Source organism: Ambystoma mexicanum, chromosome 3p (genome assembly GCF_040938575.1).
Source record: "Ambystoma mexicanum isolate Mex_15411 chromosome 3p, UKY_AmexF1_1, whole genome shotgun sequence".
In the NCBI taxonomy this organism is placed as follows: Eukaryota; Metazoa; Chordata; class Amphibia; order Caudata; family Ambystomatidae; genus Ambystoma; species Ambystoma mexicanum.
In genome coordinates, this window is record NC_090925.1 from 31025857 (window position 1) to 31044406 (window position 18550).

The 18550-nt window shown below is 43.4% G+C and overlaps 1 protein-coding gene across 2 annotated transcripts in view; it reads left to right on the forward strand.

Annotated features, from left to right (window-relative positions):
* The window catches only part of LOC138580097 (transient receptor potential cation channel subfamily V member 5-like), a 388386-nt gene that overhangs the window by 298819 nt on the left and 71017 nt on the right, over positions 1–18550 (forward strand). For both annotated transcript variants that reach the window (XM_069650376.1, XM_069650377.1), the window contains exon 13: positions 3012–3280. In XM_069650376.1, the coding sequence (XP_069506477.1) occupies positions 3012–3280 (269 nt within the window). The remainder of the gene's footprint in view (positions 1–3011; positions 3281–18550) is intronic.

Here is an 18550-nt window from a genome sequence, read left to right on the forward strand (position 1 = left end):
AAAAAGCTTTTGGAGTTTACACCCAGGTCAATGAGTAAATGCAGAGTCATTTCAGTTTGATGTGTCCCAACTGGCGTTACGCCCACTTGGCCCGATACACAGTTCTGAGCTGGGGCTTTGAAACCAGCTAAAGGTTCAGCCTGTCAGTTCACAATTTTCTTGAAGGGGCAATACGATGTTATTTTTCCCTCACAAGGATTAATCAATGCTTCATTTGTAAATGGTGAAAAAAATAAAGCTGGAGAAACATTATATGCTTCTCCCTCTAAAACAGTTGTTGTTAGTTTCAATCAATACTGGAGGCACAAAAGTCTCGACTGGTGATAAGGGTAGAGGGAGATTTCATCATCCGTGATGTAAGTTGACTTCACCAGTGCTTGGCCAGGCATTCTATTTTGTCCACTTCTCAGATCGTACGCAAACCATATCAAACAGAGCTAAAACCACGCTATGCAGGAATAATCAGTTAAGGTCAAATTGTCCAATTAATATAAACAATAAAAGTATATATACAACCCTTAACCGGGCCGTAATTCACAATTGAAAGCAATCACCAGCAAATACGTTATTTTTAGCTTCGGCAAATGAACACTCAGAGTGGGGAAGCAAACCAACCAGCAGGACCACCTCTCCAGAAGGCGTCGACTGAATCAACAAGCCACAATTGTTTCTTACTGATAACTGTGCCTAGCGACCACAAGCCCTCAGATGCGTCCGCCATCTGAACCGTCAGAGTCTCCCCCATGCCTCCTTACCACTTCCTTGATTAAGTTCTAAGAGGGTGCTCACGGATAAAAGCAGGGCAGGAAATCCAACCGGGGCTACCTCAAAGACCTCCCCCACCAGTCAACCAACTCAGTGCAGCGTGACACACATCGCCTGCTTCTTCTCGGAGAACAATTCCACTGAGTGCAGAGGAAAGGACCTTGCACCATCTCAAAATACCCCCAAATCATATACATGTTTAGTTTGAAAATAAAAAAGTAGCTCACCTTAATCTCAGTAACTGAGGCTCTTGAAGTAGACTGCTAACTCGAATAGTAAACACAGGGCTGGCTTCCAATCAACACCTGCAGGAAGTCACAGTATTCTGCCCGGCCTGCCAACAGCTCCACAGGGATCCACGTAACACCAGATAGCCCACATTTCTAGCCGGTCCTTCCTGCACATCCAGTCAATTAGTTGCCCAACATGAGACTCCACACAGGGTACTTTACAATGATGGCCTCAACTGTCTGAAATGTCAATTCCACATAAAAATCCACACATGTCCCAAGAGATGGCCCTGCACCGGTCAGAAGTGCACCTTTTAAGATGCATCCACACCTGTCACCTGTCCCCTCCCCCCCAGATTTCCTGCCCCAGAGTATTTCCTGCATGCCTTGCATAACAATGCCCTCTGGATTTCAGTGTCACTGTAGCAGAATCTAAAATTAGCCTGTGTCCCACCGGGCTGCTGTTTCCTATCTCTGTCATATCACCCTTTCATCATTCTATCATAAGCTGAAAATAGCCCTCTCATCCCTGCTGAGGTCTGCAGAATGCAGAAATACCTGTGTGAGTAATCAGACTTCCAGTCCTTCCAAAGCCCCTGAGTCACTGTATGAAGTCAGCTGATACCTGAGCTTCGCAGAGCCAACAGTTCAGTCATTTGTATTTGCCTGCTGCAATGCAGAATTCTCGAGCATGAGGCTTCTGAGGGCTGTTGAGGACTGGTGAAGAATCTATCATAAACCAGGTCGGTGTCTTTATAACATCCTTTTCCCTCTATGCTATGTATTGTGTTAATTTAAAAGAAACAGGCCTTACCCAGGGCAGTAGTTACACACTTTGCCTATAAAGCGAATTCACATAGTGTTAATTTGGCCACCATCATAAGGTCTGGAGTTTCCACGCAGGCATCTATTTATACTGTATATAAAATGTATGTCAGAGTTTAATGTTACTAGGTGACGTGGTGAACTCAACTCTACAGAGTTATTTTTAGGTGCTGTCAAACATCTGAAATGCCATGACGTCATCTACACTATATAGATTTTATATCCAGTTACTATAATATGTATATACATTTGATATACAAATTACATAACAATATTTGGGGGTTCATACCAATTTTTGGGGGTCATTAAATTGATATATAAAAATTATATTGCATTTTCTATAACAAATTTATATTAATTGTATAAAAAAATGTATATTAAAATGTATATACATTTTATATAAAAATGATATCAACATGTTTGAGGGGGCAATCCAAAATGTTGGGGTTCTTATCAATTTGATATCAAATTGATATCCACTTTATATCAACTTGATAACAAAGGGGCGGGTGTGGGTAAAGGGTCAGGGCTAGGACCGGAAATAGGGGTGTGCCACCAGTCAGAATTTAACATTGAAAGGGTACCCCTTTTACTACTCACTTGCACCCGTGCATTGTTTCTGTAATACCACGGCAAGAGGTGAAGATAGTGCAGGACATGGGGGAAATGTTAGAATTGTACCTTTTATGTGTTTGTCAATTAGTTTCAAAATGCAACATCCAGATGCCCAGGGTCGGATTAGAGACACTTTCAGTTCCGTTTGCATACGGACAAGGGGTAAATTAGCAATCGTGATTGGCTGGGGCAGTGCCTATTATATGCCCTAGGATAATAGTGCGTCTTATTCAGGATGGGTGTTATGCTAAACATGTATTTGGAGCACTCTTGATCTCGGCTCCTTACTATAATGCACTATTTTTTGTACTAGCTATAGACTTTACACATTATTCTGTGAATAGTTTGGGAATAAAAAGCTTTATTTCTTCTTGACACTGATGAATTTGGGTTACAATATGCATTTTATAATGTAAAGCTCTTTAGCCAATGAATAAATACAATTTGCTTTGCCATGCATCGCCCAAACATCAGAAATTGGAAATGAACGGGATTGTCCATGCGGATTGCAATCTCTGTGACTTTAACCGTTTTGTTTCTCCTCTTCTTCCTCTTGATCTCTTCCCAATCTTGCAGCCTTTTATGTTATTTTCCAGACTGGGAACCCAAGTCAAATGGGGATCTTCTTCAGTTACCCGATGTCTCTGTACAGCACCTACCAGCTTATGATTAACATCCTCAATTCGCCGGCCAACTATTCTGTGGATTTACCCATGATGTTCAATATCGTCTACTTTGCCTTCACCATCATTGGCAACCTGCTGATGTTTAACCTGCTCATAGCCATGATGAGTGACACACACTGGCGATTTGCCAAAGAAAGAGACAAGCTTTGGTGGATGCAGGTAAGTTCCCAGAGGCTCCCATATTAGAGATTTGCTGGTTTAAAATGATGATCCACAAATCACGAAACATTGCAGGAATTTTTCTGCGGATGCATGATCAGTGTTTCCATCCGTAGTATGGGTCCTCACCAGCTGCATGTCTGAGAGCACTGCACATCTCAAGGCATAGGTCTGCAACTGCCTTGAGTCTGGGGTGAGTGCATCTACTGAGGCATTGGTGTGCATCAGCCATGGGGATGGGATGAGAGCACCTATCAAGGGATAAGTCTGCATCCATCAGAAATGGGTCTGGGATGATTGCACCTCTCAAGGCATAGGTCTGCAACAGCCATGGGACTGGGATGAGTGCATCTCTCAAGGCATCGGTTGCAACAGCCTTGGGTCTGGGATGATTGCCTCTATCAAGGCATAGGTCTGCAACAGCCCTGGGTCTGGGATGATTGCCTCTATCAAGGCATAGGTCTGCAGCAGCCTTGGGACTGGGATGAGTGCATCTCTCAAGGCATCGGTTGCAGCAGCCTTGGGACTGGAATGAGTGCATCTATCAAGGCATTGGTTGCAGCAGCCTTGGGCCTGGGATGAGTGCACCTATCAAGGCATAGGTCTGCAACAGACTTGGGACTGGGATGAGTGCATCTATCAAGGCATTGGTTGCAGCAGCCTTGGGCCTGGGATGAGTGCACCTATCAAGGCATAGGTCTGCAACAACCGTGGGTCCGGGATCAGTGCATCTATCAAGGCATTGGTCTCTATCAGCCGTGGTCCTGGATGATGGCATCTATCAAGGCATAGGTCTGCAACAGACATGGGACTGGGATGAGTGCATCCCTCAAGGCATCGGTTGCAGCAGCCTTGGGACTGGGATGAGTGCATCTATCAAGGCATTGGTTGCAGCAGCCTTGGGCCTGGGATGAGTGCACCTATCAAGGCATAGGTCTGCAACAACCGTGGGTCCGGGATCAGTGCATCTATCAAGGCATTGGTCTCTATCAGCCGTGGTCCTGGATGATGGCATCTATCAAGGCATTGGTCTGCCTCAGCCATGGGTCTGGGGTGAGGGCATCTATCAAGGCATTGGTCTCTATCAGCCGTGGGTCTGGGGTGAGGGCATCTAACAAGGCATTGGTCTCCATCAGCCGTGGGTCTGGAGTGGGGTTAGTAAATCTATCAAGGCATAGGTCTGCATCAATCGGCCGTGGAACCGGGGTGAGTGTACCTAGCAAGGCATAGGTCTGCATCAGTCTTCAGTCCAGGGTGAGTGCATCGATTGAGGCATCGGTCTACATCCGCTTTGAGTCCGGGATGAATGCATCTATTGAGGTGTTTGTCTCCATCAGACGAGGCGGGCTAAGCGGGCCTATGAAGGTGTAGATCTGCACCAGGTGTGCCATCCCATTCAATAATAAAATCCATTTTAGGTTTTCTGAATATCCAAAGCAATGTTTATGTTCCACTCAAATTCATGTTTAGGCATCTTGTTTCTGTTTGTTCATTTTCAATATCCAGAGCACCCAAATGGATTTTGCTATTTTGTGACTCAATGAGCACTGCCCAAACAATTGTCAATGTTTGGGTTGTGTGTGAATGGCTATTGGGGTATGGATTAGGGTGTCTGTGTTGGTGAGTAGTTTCGGTAAGGGTCTGTTGGTCTGGGAGACTTAGTTGGCCTGTAGGCTATGGCCTGTAGGCTATTGGCTGTCGTTGTGTGTGGTGGTAAAGCTGAGCAATGACCCACATGACAAGATATGGATCTGGTTCCATAAATAGTTGTATTGCTTAGCTTTCTTGTAAAGGAGTAGGATCTAAGGGATAGACTATGAATGATAAGGAAATATCTAATGTAAACAGGGTCAGGAAGTTTCCCAATAACACGGGGCTTGCTCCTTATGTGCAACACCTTTTGAGATAAAGGATTTAAATTACAAAGCTCCAAAATCTACTATCAGTCCTTGTCCCTCCTTGGTACACCCTATTCTACAAAGTTATATTCAAACTGTTCTAGAACCTAATCTTAACAGGTCCAGGGTTTACCCACAGTCTTGATTGTTGTAGCCATCCTGCTGCCACCAGCTCTCTTAAGTCCAGCTATAGCTTTGATACAATCCTTCCTAACCAACCGTACAATGAGAGTCTTCTCCCCCTTACCTCAGCGGACCCAATACAAATCAGCTGTGGTGTCCCACAAGGTTCATTTGTCTCTCCTACAATGTACAATATCTTCACTAAGCCACTCTTCGACAAACTTGACAGACTGGGGGTAACCTATACTAATTATGCGGACGACACGCAGATCCTCATACCTCTATCTGGCAACTTTGTCGCAGACACAGCTCTAGTAAACAAGATTTATCTCTTCATTCAGGCATGGATGGCCTGCCACGGCCTCTGCCTGAATGACGATAAAACAGAGATACTGATCCTGGGTTCTGACTCTAACCTTAAAAAACACAGCCCTAGCTACACAGCCTTCAATATAGATGGTAACATAATCAAGGTGGTAACCGAGGTAAAAACATTAGGCTTCTACCTTGATTCCACACTTTCTCTCAAAAAACAAGTCAACTCCCTGGCCTCATCTACGGCCTACACGTGCAAATCAGGGCCTGCAGACCCTACCTCTCCAAAACTAACTGTATCACACTAGCTAACGCCTTAATAATGTCCAAACTAGACTACTGCAACGCCTTATATGCAGGTGCCAATAAAACTATCATAAACAAAATGCAAATACTGCAGAACAACGCTCCTAGAGCAGCCTTGGACATACCCCGCAGAGAGCATATTTCCAATATCAGGAAGGACCACCATTGGTTAAAAATCAGTGACAGAATTCTCCTCAAGACGATATCTATCATCTACAAAGGTCTTAACAATACGACGCCACCATATATCTCGGCTAGACTGACCAGAAAAACCACTAGTCACCACACGAGAGCCTCCAATTATCTCCTCCTAGAAACCCCTAGATTCAGACTTATGAAATCGGGTGGCGCGAGCTTCCCTGTTAGAGCTGCCCTTGCCTGGAATGCACTTCCATCTGCACTAAGAGATGATCAACCATACTCTAGATTCAGATGTAATGTGAAAAGTTGGCTTCGGACCAATAATACCCACTAAACAGCTCCCCGGCGCTAGACTTCGAGATTTATTCATGTAAATACTCTGAAACCTGTACTTTCCCGAAACTTGTAACATAGACTATCCCTTCCCCCCTGCCCCGCGTGATGTGTCCCAACAGTTTGTATATCTGTACTGTAAATACTGTAATAACTTGTATGCATTCACTGTATGTAACCAAGCTTAAGTATTCGTGTTACGGCTGTGCCCGGCTACCCCAGGGTTTTGGAGCGCATGATCAAATAATAAACTAAACTAAACTAAACTTGGTGTCAAGTTCTGTTGCTTCTTGCATCAGGCTCCTACAATTAAGATCTTTTTCCGCCTTTGGTTTCCCCAATGAGTATATTGCGCACCACAACACTTCTGGTGTACTTGCGTGCTGGTCTTTCACTGACGTTGGGATTCATCTGCACTTATGATAGGTCTTTCACAGACATTTGGGTTCACAGAATTGTCAGTAGGTCTCTTCCAGACCTTGCGTGGTGATTGTACCTAGGGTGGAAGAAGGAATCTACGGGATGCCAATACCTGATAAATAAAAATGGCTGGTATAAGAATACTACTCCTCCAACCTGCAGAAAAGCCAGAGAAACACGTACCTTGAAAACGAAGCACCAAATACAGACAAGAAGGAGATCAGAATTAAAACTGGGAGCAGCCGCACTGGATCAGAAGAGGATGCAAAAAAGCGCAGGGAGCAAACAGCGAGTGGGCATAGCTACAGGAATTGGTGTGCCAATGCCGTGTATCAGGCAGATAATGCACTAGCGGGTAAATCCCTACTCTGTCAAGGACTGGGATCGCTAAACCACAAAACAGAAAAGTGTCCTGACAGGTTCACTAAACATATATATAAATTTAATTTATAATAAACTTCTCAATACCAGAAATATGGCACAAGCTATCTAAAGTATTTCCTAGGTATGTGTTTTACAGTTTTCTGTGTCCACCTAAGTTTTCATAGGGATACATTTTACAAAAATCACCATTTCGTACTTCTGTTTAAGCATTATACAGAAGTAACTTTTTATTATTTCAATTATTACTCATAAGCAAGGTCTGTCAATTACCAAGCACTATTAGCTCAACGTAAATTCCAAATCAAGCACAATATGTACAAAAAAGAACCAATAAATATCCATGTTCATGTACACAGTATTTCATACAATGCAAAAGACAGTTATATACACACATTAGAAAAGAACATTTGAAAAAGCTTTTTCTCAGAATAGTCAACACTATATAAATTTTGAAGTTGATAGGCCCCCACTCAGAGGTTGAAACCATATGTCTCTGAATTATAAATTTTCAGTTCCATTGGGGGCATTTTCAATTGGTTAGCTAAACTCAGGGTCTACTAGCTAAACTCGGGGTCTACGTGTGACACCAGGATGAATCTAGAAGGTGTCATACTCGCACACGAATAAAACAGAAAGTGCGAGTAAACTACGTTTCGGCGGAGTGGGCCATTCCGCCTTCCTCAGGACCAGTAGAAGTCATGACCCCTGAGGTGCAGAAAAAATAATAAAAAGGAGAAAAAGAAAAGAAACATAGTCTCACTAGGAACCACAGGATCACAATCAAGATACCTCAAAATAATGTGTCCCGTGACTCTTAGGGCATGTAGCTACAAGGTCCACAATGCATTGGGCTCATGAGTCTGTGAAAACAGAGTGATGTGAATGAAACCAATACTTCTATAGAGGGAGCCTGTGGGAAATAATCACCTCTTGTGCAAAAAACAAAGAAACATTATTTTAAAAGAACCGGATAAAAAACCAATGTAAAACCATTAGTAATGTGTCATGAAACAGACATATGTATAAAGCTTTCAGAGAGCATAGCCACTAAACCATGGGGCGAGGTTAATCAAAAACCATGAGTTACAGTTAAAAAGTAGTGCAGTGCGATCCAGTTTTGAAATATTAGCACCTTATATGTATCTGCACTAATAAGAAGAAGTGCACCAAAAAGTGTAAAACACCAAATGTACGCACTCACGTGTCTGGGGCTCAAGATCAGATACGTTCCTTCACGTTTACAAATAGACGTTACTATTTCAAAGGTGAAATCAACATATGGAATTAGTATAGGCGAACCGGCATTAGCATAGTAATCCAGAGGTTGTAAAAAAAATATACATGTTGGCAACAACCAGTTGCCAACTCTACCTTTAAATTGGAGAAGCTGTGCAATAGTCGCTTGGCGTCTCTCTATAGATGCAGGGCACTAAGATGTTATTAAGGAAGCCATGCACAATTCGAAAATGTGCCTGGCATGGACTGGAGCCCCCCGCTCCATTATGTTTGAAATCTGCAACAGAATGGCATGGTCAAAAGTTGCCGCTTGTCCACATAGAATAAAGGGCAATGCGGAGGCTGAAGCAAGGCTGGCTAGATTTGTTACCTTTGTGCTGGAACCGTAATGTGCAGGTTATGTCTCTCTCTCTCAGCGCTGGAAACAAGTGTGTCAGAGAGTCTTGCAGGCATGACCATAGTGCACCTAACTAGCATGCGAGCCTCGGCAGGGAAAGGCCTCGCCTTGCAACAGCGCCAGAGGAGCTGTGTGGTAAAAAGTGGAATAGCAACCAAATGCTTCTAAAAACCTGTTTACCAAATCTAGGAAAGCCTCTGTTCGCCTTCAAAAGATCAAAGAACTTTCGAGATCAATTGGTGCATGCAAAATCTGATCACAGAACTAACATCAGTCAACGAGTTTTACGTCCCATTGTGGGACACTTTCCCTGTGGGAATTGCAGGGCGTGCAAATTTACGAGTAAAACTTTAAAATTTCAGATTATTACAAAACAATGGGACATCAGATTCATGTCCAATTGTAAATCATGCAATGTGATTTATTGCATTGAATGCCCTTGTGGCTTAAGGTATGTAGGCCAGACCACTCGTGCCATCTCCATAAGGATCGGTGAACACCGTTCGAGAATTAGATGTCGTAACCATGCAGCACCAATGGTATCACACTTTTTGGAATTGCAACACTCTCCAGATGACCTCAAATGGTGGGTGATTGATGTTGTGAAAAACAGCATGAACACACAAAAAACCTTACTGTACAAGGAGGCGAGATGGATTTATAGGCTTGACTCCATGAATAAAACTAAAGGTTTAAATGAGGAGTCTACTTTTAGGTGGGCATAGCAACGCCTTTAATAACACATGCCTTAAGGTATCGTCTGCAGTAGGCATGAGTGGAGATATGTGTATCCTTTTGTGGGGATTTTCACTGAGGTGCATCTGCAGGATATTTTTGCCACTCTTCACATCTAGATGATGTGCTTCTGCACACAGCTGACTCTATTTTGTTTTTCCTTTCAGCCCATGTGATTCAATTGTTGGTGCATGAAAACGAGGGATTGCAGACTAATGAATATCACCGTGTATTTGTGCCTCTTTCGTTTTTAGAAGCATTTGGTTGCTATTCCACTTTTTACCACACAGCTCCTCTGGCGCTGTTGCAAGGCGAGGCCTTTCCCTGCCGAGGCTCGCATGCTAGTTAGGTGCACTATGGTCATGCCTGCAAGACTCTCTGATACACTTGTTTCCAGCGCTGAGAGAGAGAGACATAACCTGCACATTACGGTTCCAGCACAAAGGTAACAAATCTAGCCAGCCTTGCTTCAGCCTCCGCATTGCCCTTTATTCTATGTGGACAAGCGGCAACTTTTGACCATGCCATTCTGTTGCAGATTTCAAACATAATGGAGCGGGGGGCTCCAGTCCATGCCGGGCACATTTTCGAATTGTGCATGGCTTCCTTAATAACATCTTAGTGCCCTGCATCTATAGAGAGACGCCAAGCGACTATTGCACAGCTTCTCCAATTTAAAGGTAGAGTTGGCAACTGGTTGTTGCCAACATGTATATTTTTTTTACAACCTCTGTATTACTATGCTAATGCCGGTTCGCCTATACTAATTCCATATGTTGATTTCACCTTTGAAATAGTAACGTCTATTTGTAAACGTGAAGAAACGTATCTGATCTTGAGCCCCAGACACGTGAGTGCGTACATTTGGTGTTTTAGACTTTTTGGTGCACTTCTTCTTATTAGTGCAGATACATATAAGGTGCTAATATTTCAAAACTGGATCGCACTGCACTACTTTTTAACTGTAACTCATGGTTTTTGATTAACCTCGCCCCATGGTTTAGTGGCTATGCTCTCTGAAAGCTTTATACATATGTCTGTTTCATGACACATTACTAATGGTTTTACATTGGTTTTTTATCCGGTTCTTTTAAAATAATGTTTCTTTGTTTTTTGCACAAGAGGTGATTATTTCCCACAGGCTCCCTCTATAGAAGGATTGGTTTCATTCACATCACTCTGTTTTCACAGACTCATGAGCCCAATGCATTGTGGACCTTGTAGCTACATGCCCTAAGAGTCACGGGACACATTATTTTGAGGTATCTTGATTGTGATCCTGTGGTTCCTAGTGAGACTATGTTTCTTTTCTTCTTTTTCTCCTTTTTATTATTTTTTCTGCACCTCAGGGGTCATGACTTCTACTGGTCCTGAGGAAGGCGGAATGGCCCACTCCGCCGAAACATAGTTTACTCGCACTTTCTGTTTTATTCGTGTGCGAGTATGACACCTTCTAGATTCATCCTGGTGTCACACGTAGACCCCGAGTTTAGCTAGTAGACCTTGAGTTTAGCTAACCAATTGAAAATGCCCCCAATGGAACTGAAAATTTATAATTCAGAGACATATGGTTTCAACCTCTGAGTGGGGGCCTATCAACTTCAAAATTTATATAGTGTTGACTATTCTGAGAAAAAGCTTTTTCAAATGTTCTTTTCTAATGTGTGTATATAACTGTCTTTTGCATTGTATGAAATACTGTGTACATGAACATGGATATTTATTGGTTCTTTTTTGTACATATTGTGCTTGATTTGGAATTTACGTTGAGCTAATAGTGCTTGGTAATTGACAGACCTTGCTTATGAGTAATAATTGAAATAATAAAAAGTTACTTCTGTATAATGCTTAAACAGAAGTACGAAATGGTGATTTTTGTAAAATGTATCCCTATGAAAACTTAGGTGGACACAGAAAACTGTAAAACACATACCTAGGAAATACTTTAGATAGCTTGTGCCATATTTCTGGTATTGAGAAGTTTATTATAAATTAAATTTATATATATGTTTAGTGAACCTGTCAGGACACTTTTCTGTTTTGTGGTGTATCAGGCAGAAGTACAATCCGTAAGTCTTCCAAGAGTCAATACAAACAGGAACATGTAGATTTAGAAAAAACATTTTAGTGTGTTATGCAACACCATTGCTTGATGCAGACCAGAGGCTAGAAGGAAGATTTGAGGCAGATCCAAGTACCAGCATAGTGGGGCAGTCAAAGGCAAACACCCACAGGCAGGCCAGTGTCAGATACAAGAAACAAGGTGGTAGCTTCCATAGAGATCAGGTTTAGTGAAGATGGTTCCTTTTCTAAGACTATCGAATAGAGCATTGATGTCGGGTAGCAGATATCGTTTTTTCACCCTAATATCATTGAGGGGCCTGCACTCAATGTAAGTCCATCTATCTTTATACATAAAATGCTTAGGTATGTTTCCGTACTCAGCTGATACAATTTTATTTATTTATTGGGCATTTATAAGGTGCTTATACAACAAGACAGTAGTCCTCATTACGAGGTTGGTGGCAACCCGCCGGTGCTACTGGCGGGTTGCCGCCGACCTGGTAACACCGTTTCCGCCGCATTACATCCCGGTGCCACCAGAATATTACAATTCCCGGTGGCCCAGGATGTCAGGTGGCTGGAAGTGTAAGTTCCCATTCCAGTGGAGTCTGATAGGACTCCACTGGAATGGGGGCATGGAAGCACTGGCACTGTTGCTAACAGTGCCGGTTCTTCTGTGAAAACCATGCCTGCAGTAATCCCCGCAGGTCAGACCTGCCGGTCACACAGTCCCCTGTATGCATTCTCGTAGTCTGCCGTTCCAGAGAGGATGCCGGTACATTGCTACCGGCACCCTTATTTCCGGACCGCCAGATCTGTAATGAGGCCAAGGCACAAGGGAAGGGAAAAAGGGAGAAAAAAAAGCAATGGATATAAAAATGATTAAATAGAAAGAAACAGCGTTCCTACTAAGCCTTGTGAGAGCGTGCAAGTGCAGTAATAGAAATAGGAAAAATAAAGGGTTGCGGGGTGAGGGTAAGTGCTATTAGGGTCCCCTATGGGAGGAAATGCCAGAGGTGCCCCATTGGGGAGAAAATAGGTAAGTGCATGAGCAGAGACACCCCAGGTGAAGAGGGAGGTCTACCACCCCAACAGGTAAGTGTGGGACAGAGGCAAAACCACCCGACAGGCAGATGTAGGCCCAGTGGGCAATGCAGAGGGGATGCTGTGGGCGATTGTGCAGAGGCCAGGACCCTATTGGACTCTTGAGGGACGAGGCTGCCAAACTAAGTGACAGAGGCGATGGTTAGCAAAGGAGGGTGAGAGGGAAGGAGGAGGAGAAGAGAAAGGTCTTGAGGTGGTCAGGTTCAAGACAGAGAGAAAGAGGGAGAATGTTCTATAGGAGGGAGCCAGCTGAGGAGAGTGATCTGCCCCCAGCTTTCTGCTTGGAGAAGCGTTTGATCATCAGAGAGTTGGAGCCAGAAGATTCAAGGGATCTGGAAGAAGAGCATTTAGTAAGAGAGTTGCAGGTAGTGTGGTGCCAGGCCCCAGAAAGCCTTCTGGGTGATGCAGAGGGTCTTGAATTTGATCCTTGCAACAACTAGGAGCCAGTGGAGAGGCTTTAGGGCGGGAGAGCTGTTGTCCCAGGGCTTGCGGCCAAGGATAAGTCTTGCAGCCCTATTCTGGATTAATTGAAGAGGACGGATCGAAGAAAGGGGCAGGTTGATGAAGAGGCTGTTGCTGTGATCTACCCTGGAGAGACCAGAGCTCTGTAGACATTGTGCTTCTGGGGAAGGTGAGGAAAGGGAGAATGCCTCTAAGGAGGTAAGGTTAAGCTGGGCCTTCTTGGCAAGATCCAAGATGTGTGATGAGTAAAGGGGAGAGAGGAGTCGAAGATGACCCCGGGATTTCTGGCTTCAGTGGAAGGAACGGGAGGTGTGCCCATAGAGGGTGGCCATAGTGCAGGAGGGTCACGGGAAGCAAGTGTCCCGATAGGCATCATCTCAGTCTTACTGGCATTAAGGCAGAGATCATTGGAGGTGCACCAAGACTGAATAGCAGACAGGCAGTCACGCATGATAGAGGAGGAAGCGGAGGTGGGAGAAGAGGGATGCTTGGTGAAGAGTTGTGTGTCATCAGTGTAACACTGGAAATGAGGAGAGAAGGCAGAGATCAGGTGAGCAAGAGGTGCTAGGTAATAGTAGAAAATCAAAGGAAAGAGGATAGAACCCAGGGGAACACCACAAATAGAGCAAGTGGTGGAGGAGAAGAAGGAACCCAGGAGCATCTGGGAGGGGCAGTCAGTAAGGAAGGTGGTCAACCAATCCAGTACCCGGTCTGAGATGCCAAGTGTATCTTGGAACCACTTTATAAGGATAGAATGGTTGACCATGCCAACGGCTTAAGAGAGGCCAAGGAGAATGAGAACAGCATGACATTGAGTCAAGATATGCAAGCAGTTCTTCACAGATGTTCAGGAAAGCAGTTTCCGTGCCTCTGGATGCTTGGATTCCAGATTGATGGTAATGTAAACAAAAAGCAAACTCAGTGTGTTGGGTCAGTAGGCGGATGACCAACTTCTTCAAGAGATTCTCAAGTAAGGGTGTAGTAGAGATAGGGTGGTAGATGGCTGGGCACAAGGGGTTGGCAGAACGTTTTTTAGGAGGGGCTGCACCAGGGAGTGCTTGCGAGAAGAAGGGAAATAGCCAGATGCTAAGAAGTCAGCAAGAGCCGGAGTGAGGGAGGACAATTTATCAGTGTTGAGTTGCCTCCGGCTTTCTAAATGACAAAGTGCACCTCTGCGTGCCCCTCCACTTCAACAACAGCTATCATTTTAACAAACCGAATGAGCACGGTTCTATGCGGTCACCCTCACCTTCCACTATCGCAAACATTCAGAATAAGTTCAAGTTACTTCTTTACACCCCCACTTCTCTTCACACAGGGCATGGCGGTTCCAGTGTCAATGAACAGTTAATTACCGGCTCAACCTTTCAGTCTCTAAAGAGTGAAACGCTGTAGGATGAATGCCTCCTTACGAGCTAAAACTGAAAATAGGTGCTGTAATTATGCCACTATGCAATCTAATGCCATCACAGGAACTCTGCACTGGAAAAAGGTTGACAATTACGCGTCTACAAAGACACATCATAGAGGCCTGTGTAATCAATGGATTGCACCTAGATACTGTTCCTATACTGTGCATACTTTTCATTCCATCTGATACAAATATGCCTTTCAAATTTGACTATTTCCTATACGTTTAGCCTTTTCACCATTTAGCCTTTTCAATTACCATTAATAAGTCACAGGGACCTACACCCCCTTCCTGGAAGCCATCAGTGGTAATTTTGATATTTAAGAAGGGGAACAGAAGTGACCCTATGAATTACCAACCAATATTGACCTTTAAGATATGATAGAACGGAGCTGTTACACCGGGAACAGCTAATAATTCCATCATTCTCAGCCCTCTTATGCGCTGAGAAGAAGTCACTGGGGACTGTGGATGTCGGATTTAGCAGATCTCAGGATTTCATCACTGTATTATTAAAGATGTCAGTCTTCAACCTCTGTAATTTGATTTTGTTTTTGAATATTTATACCGCGCTCCAAAACAGACTTAACTGCATCCAGGCACCGATGGATCAAAACACCTTCAATGAGGTGCCAAACAGAACAAGTGCCATGTTATCTATAAGTCAAACATCCTAATTAAACAGATGGGTTTTTAACGCCTTCCTAAACTACACCAGAGTCTGACAAACTCTGATGTCTAATGGAAGGTGGTTCCAAAGCTTGGGTCCAAAGACTCCAAATCTTCTATCCCCTCCGGAGACAAATTTGGAACGTGGGACAACCAATAAAAGCTTATCTTCTGAGCGCAGTCCTCTAGCCGGATGATAGCAGCAGACTTTTGCACTGAGGTACTCTGGAGCAAACCCGTTGACACAGTTGTAAACCGAACAGGCTATTTTAAACCTAATGCGGTCCTCAACCGCCAGCCAGTGCAAAGATCTACAGAAAAATGAGACCTGGTCCCTTTTTCCCCAACTGCCCCAACAGTGTAATCCCTGCATTCTGAGCCTTCTGCAGTCTCTATATCTGCTTAGCTGGAATGCCTGCCACCAGACTGTTGCTATATTATAGATAGGTATTCGTCTTCGCACCGACAACCACTGCATGATCTTTCTGAAGGAAGGAAGGGAAGTATTTTCCTGAGCATCCATATGGAATTATAAACTGACTTCACCTTAGCCCCCACTTGGGGTCCACTACCGAAGTTCTCCTGCTAGACACATCCCACATTTTTGATTGTTTTGGCAAATTGAAGTTCCTCAACGAGAATATGAGGGGAGAATAATTTATTCTCCACTGCAATTCTCCTCTTAGACCCAACAAGTATAATATCAGTCTTTGCTGCATTCAATTGTAGCTGATTACTGGCCAATCACTTGTCAATATCCACCATAACTGGTTGTTAAAGGGTATGTTCTATCACAGGGGATACTAGACCCGGGTGTCAAGTTTATAGGGCAGATGTACGGCCGATGCAGAGGTAGCTGATAACCTTTCTTCTTGTCAAAGAGGTCAGCGTACACTGTGTAACAATTGGGAACACTGAACACCAGTGTAGCAATGTCACGTTGAGCTGCCAAAATTGCCAGCCCGGGACCTGCTGATGAGTAGGTGTTTTCGCAGGAGTCTAGACATTCGTGTAGGCAGAGAGAGGATGTGAAATCCATTGTACCAGAACCCCCATCTATTATCGGGCTGTGCATCATCAGCCAGGTAATTACCAGCCAAGCCCCTTAATGTGGGGCGTCTATCAGGTCAAAGGATATCTTTTCACAGTGGTGGCCCATACAGATCATGGTTACTTCAGGTACGTGCATGTGAATGGGTCCTGATGTAAGGGCAGTACCTTCTACTGCTCAGACCAGCTCTGGAGTCTCCTTGTTCATCTGCCATACCCCAGCGCTCTGTGAGTACTTCAATCAGTTATTTTTTTTTTTTTAAAAAGTTAAGGACATACATTGTACCATTGCTGGCTCTCCATCAGGACATTTTGTTCCTTTTGGTGAAGTCCCCATGTATCCTTGTTCTTTTAAATCTTGCGCTTTAAAGTAGGCTGTTGTATTGGAGTAACATTCTTTATTTCTAACCTTCTCCCACCTATATTCATCAGCATGCCACTCTCCCATTGGCAGCCAGAGAATGTTCTTCCACCTTGCCTCCAGAGATTTCTACCTTCATTGATATGGTTGCCTTCAGGTCTAGTGTTGCAAGCCTTGAATCAAGCAGTGTTGGCATTGCTTTTATAATAAAACATCGCTGGAGATGCTCTCAACTATAAACAACTATTGACCCATTGCATGTCCCCCATGTATTTCTCAGGTGCTTGAAATATGTGTGACTACTCAATTGCCGACCTTTCTTGAAATAAAGTTCGATATCTGCCAGTCCGGGTTGTGTCTGATACATGGTGATGGGACAGTGCCCTCTGTGTGTAGAATAATATCCAGGCCCTGGTGGATGAGGGAGTGTCATGATAAACCGATCAGCGGCTTTAAACACAAACTCCTTCTGGAGCAGATGGCTGCAGTGGCATGTCTCCACAAATGCACTTGGCTGTTTTTGATTGTTCTTGACTACCCATTAACTGAAGGGTTGCACTTAAGCTTTTTGGATTCCAGTAAAATCTAATGTAATCCAAGTTATGCCCCCCTTAAATAATGTTCCCTTCTAGGTATTTATTCAATAATGTCCACTCGATGCCAGCCATGACCTTGTGCCACATGGCTTCCTGTACTAAAATACAAAGGAAAAACAACATCAACAATGACACTAGTGGGTATTTGTATACCTGCATATCATCCAAACTGAAATAGGCCACATGATCTGTTCCCATTAATAATGATTAATTGTGTGGACCATGTATTTTAATAAATGAGCAATCTGGAGTTAATTATTGGATTTCCAGAGCCACAGGACTGAATAACGTCAGTTCACCATTTGTCAGAGAAGATCTGGTTCAACTACTTGCACTTCAATGATCCTCCATCAAGTCCATTCAAGTTTCGGTTGGGAAATGGACCAAGAAAAGATCACATCTCTTTTGATAATGCTAAGTTATTGGCAACATTTGACTGTACACTTGGGTTAAAGAACAGCAGAGTTATGTCAGCGATTGGGAAACCTCAGTTTCCATTTAATTAAATATCCAACTGCCTTTCTGCTTCCAAAATCTATTTAAGCATCCACTCAGTAAATATGAACACTTTACATTTTTACCAAGGTATTTTTGATGAGAAGCTTAGTCTCCCCGAGGTGTTATTCTTAAAGGTTGCTTATTTCTTTGTTCTGCATATAGGTTTCCAAATTAATATACAGATACAGCTGCCTCTGCTGCGCATGTACTGTTCCCTTCCTCTCTTGCACACATTATTTATTTTAAGTTTATGTAGCAGATAGCTTAGCGTTCAATGCAGAATTAATCTGAGATCTTCTCTTTCCTGATGTCCAGCAAGTCATGATTTGATTTGTTGAATTTTTGTATGTGCAGTTTTGCTTTTCCATTATCAATTCAGTATTACAAGTCCAATAATGCAAAACAATAACAACCGCTGCAGCGCAGCATAATCTGTGGATTTATTGCTTCAAAATAATTATACATATTATACATGCACCAATGAAAGACACAGTTGTGTCCACTATGGAAAAACGTATGATTTTCTTTTAGGAAAACAAAGGGTAAGGACAGAAAAACAGATTTTGAAAAATGTTAAAATCCCTGGAAAAAGACAACCAGAATTGGAAACATAAACAGTAAAAAAGGAAACCCTACTTATACTCTTCCCCTATCTCTCCACTCCCTTTGGGACGGGTTTCAAGGTACCTTAGGGTTCACACCATCCAGCCTTCTTTTTAACATCTATGTAAGCCCTCTTTTAGACCTACTGCACATTTTCACTCCCA